Source organism: Camelina sativa, unplaced genomic scaffold (assembly GCF_000633955.1).
Source record: "Camelina sativa cultivar DH55 unplaced genomic scaffold, Cs unpScaffold06720, whole genome shotgun sequence".
In the NCBI taxonomy this organism is placed as follows: Eukaryota; Viridiplantae; Streptophyta; class Magnoliopsida; order Brassicales; family Brassicaceae; genus Camelina; species Camelina sativa.
Window position 1 is genome coordinate 1 of NW_010927796.1, and position 492 is coordinate 492.

The window sequence follows — 492 nt, forward strand, 5'->3', positions numbered from 1 at the left end:
CGGCAACAAAGTCAAGCATGTACTAAAAGGAGTGACCTGCAGAGCCATGCCTTGGGAGATTCTTGCCATTGTTGGCCCAAGTGGTGCAGGGAAGTCTTCTTTGCTTGAAATTCTAGCTGCTAGACTCATCCCTCAAACCGGGTCGGTTTTGGTCAACAAGAGACCGGTGGATAGAGCCAACTTCAAGAAAATTTCTGGTTATGTCACCCAAAAGGACACTCTGTTTCCTTTGCTTACGGTTGAGGAAACCCTTCTGTTCAGTGCTAAGCTGCGTTTAAAGCTCCCAGCTGACGAGCTGAGATCACGGGTTAAGTCGTTGGTCCATGAGCTTGGGCTTGAAGCTGTTGCAACAGCTCGTGTTGGCGATGATACCGTCAGAGGGATATCGGGTGGAGAGAGACGCCGTGTCTCCATAGGAGTTGAAGTTATTCACGACCCCAAAGTTTTGATCCTTGATGAGCCGACCTCTGGTCTTGATAGTACTTCGGCTCT

At 49.4% G+C, this 492-nt stretch overlaps 1 protein-coding gene across 1 annotated transcript; it reads left to right on the top strand.

Moving 5' to 3' along the window:
* Positions 1 to 6: 6 nt before the first annotated feature.
* On the top strand, positions 7 to 487 carry LOC109131861 (ABC transporter G family member 5-like; the record flags this gene model as incomplete). Its single annotated transcript, XM_019243037.1, has 1 exon — positions 7 to 487. A coding segment is annotated over exon 1 (441 nt), but the record flags the coding sequence as incomplete, so codon positions are not given.
* Positions 488 to 492: the final 5 nt, after the last annotated feature.